The sequence below is a fragment of the Morone saxatilis genome, unplaced genomic scaffold (genome assembly GCF_004916995.1).
Source record: "Morone saxatilis isolate NCDOM2014 unplaced genomic scaffold, NCSU_SB_2.0 Contig5, whole genome shotgun sequence".
In the NCBI taxonomy this organism is placed as follows: Eukaryota; Metazoa; Chordata; class Actinopteri; family Moronidae; genus Morone; species Morone saxatilis.
The window spans coordinates 17764412-17766156 of NW_023340095.1; the positions used below are offsets into that span (position 1 = coordinate 17764412).

The 1745-nt window shown below is 46.7% G+C and overlaps 1 protein-coding gene across 1 annotated transcript; it reads left to right on the plus strand.

Moving 5' to 3' along the window:
• On the plus strand, nucleotides 1-1372 carry nr0b1 (nuclear receptor subfamily 0, group B, member 1; the record flags this gene model as incomplete). The annotated part of the gene is given in 2 exon segments (XM_035677056.1): nucleotides 1-434; nucleotides 818-1372. Coding segments are annotated over 2 exon segments (676 nt in total), but the record flags the coding sequence as incomplete, so codon positions are not given.
• Between the last annotated feature and the right edge of the window lie 373 nt (nucleotides 1373-1745).

The following is a 1745-nucleotide window of genomic DNA, read 5'->3' on the forward strand; positions in this document are numbered from 1 at the left end:
GCAGGCTTGCTCCTGCGGCTCGACCCGGCGCAGAGGTATCCTCCGCTCCCCGCAGGTGACGTGCAAAGCCGCCTCGGCGGTTCTGGTGAAGACGCTGCGGTTCGTGAAAAATGTCCCCTGTTTTCGCGAGCTGCCGGAGGACGACCAGCTGATGTTGATCCGGAGCGGCTGGGCACCCCTGCTCGTGCTGGGACTCGCACAAGACCGAGTGGACTTTGAGACCACGGAGACCGTGGAGCCCAGCATGCTGCAGCGCATCCTCACGGGTTTACCGGACAGGCAGAGCGAGGTGCCGGCTGGCCAAAGCAGGGGGGCAGCCGGGGTCTCTGTCGTGGATATCGAAGCTATCAAAGCCTTCCTGAAGAAGTGCTGGAGTGTAGATATCAGTACGAAGGAGTATGCGTACCTGAAAGGAGCTGTGCTGTTCAACCCAGGTAGGCTCTTCATACCTGTGCGTTATTTTACGCAGTAAAGTGCAAACTGTTGATTAGCGATTATTTTTGTGTGGTTTATTAGGGTTAGAGTTAGATGATGGTTGGTCAAATATTTACAGAGAAGATTTTGCCTTGACATGTTTTCTAAAAGTAACCTGCGTATGATTGAAATGAGATATAGTAGATGCCATTAATCTACTTAAATAATCATGTCAAGCTGTTATCATGTTGAGACTTTGGGATTTGGGTAACAAACTGGTTTATTGCGTCCTCCTACTGATAGCTGTTACAGCATGATTGTATAAAACCATACTGAACTTTTCCTTCCGCTCATCTCACTCTCTGTTTCTCCTCTCCTTTCCTGTCCTCTCTCTTTCCTCCAGATGTGGAGGGTTTGCGCTGCCTCCACTACATCCAGTCTCTGCGTCGGGAAGCGCACCAGGCTCTGAACGAGCACGTCAGGCTGATCCACCGCGAAGACACGACGCGGTTCGCCAAACTGCTCATAGCTCTGTCCATGCTGAGGGCCATCAACCCGCTGGTGGTCGCGCAACTCTTCTTCAGACCCGTTATAGGGGCCGTCAACATCGAGGAGGTGCTCATGGAGATGTTCTACGGGAAATAGGTCACAGTCCACAGTGGACTGAGGTGAATTCAGCAGATCCAGATGCCAGATGGACTGAAATGCTCCAATCTCTTATTGAGTATGAGGTGAGGGAAGATGAAGAGGATAATAGGGACTGAATTTACAACTACTGTGTGTTGGAGATATTCAAGGACTGTGACAGTGACCAACACAGGCTAAGTGTGTGCGTGTGTGTATGAGAGAATGAGAAGCGAGAGTGTGTTGAGGGCAAACTATGTTATAATAGAGGAAAAAACAAAGCAGCTGCTGGAATTCATAACTTATTTGTTTTTATATAAACTATTTTTTTATAATAAAGAAATACTCTCAGAACTGTTTTTTTATTTGCTGTTCTTGTGCATTTGTGTGTCTATATGTGTGTGTGTGTGTGTGTGTGTGTGATATCAGCTCTGTCATAACTGACACACTTTTCACTGGGTAAAATGTTAAATCAGTCCCAGACAGAATCTTAAGATAATATGTTTCAGTTTGTGAGCACTGATAACTATAAAAAATCAGTCACACTGATTCATGTCAACGTTATTAACAAAGGTTTATTCCATCAGCTTTAGATTAAGATGAGTCTTGGGAGGCTACCGTTAAGTTACCCACACAGGCTGTTTGCTGTACAGTACGGCATAAATACTGGTGAAATGCAATGTCAGACCACCAGAGTGCAACAGTAT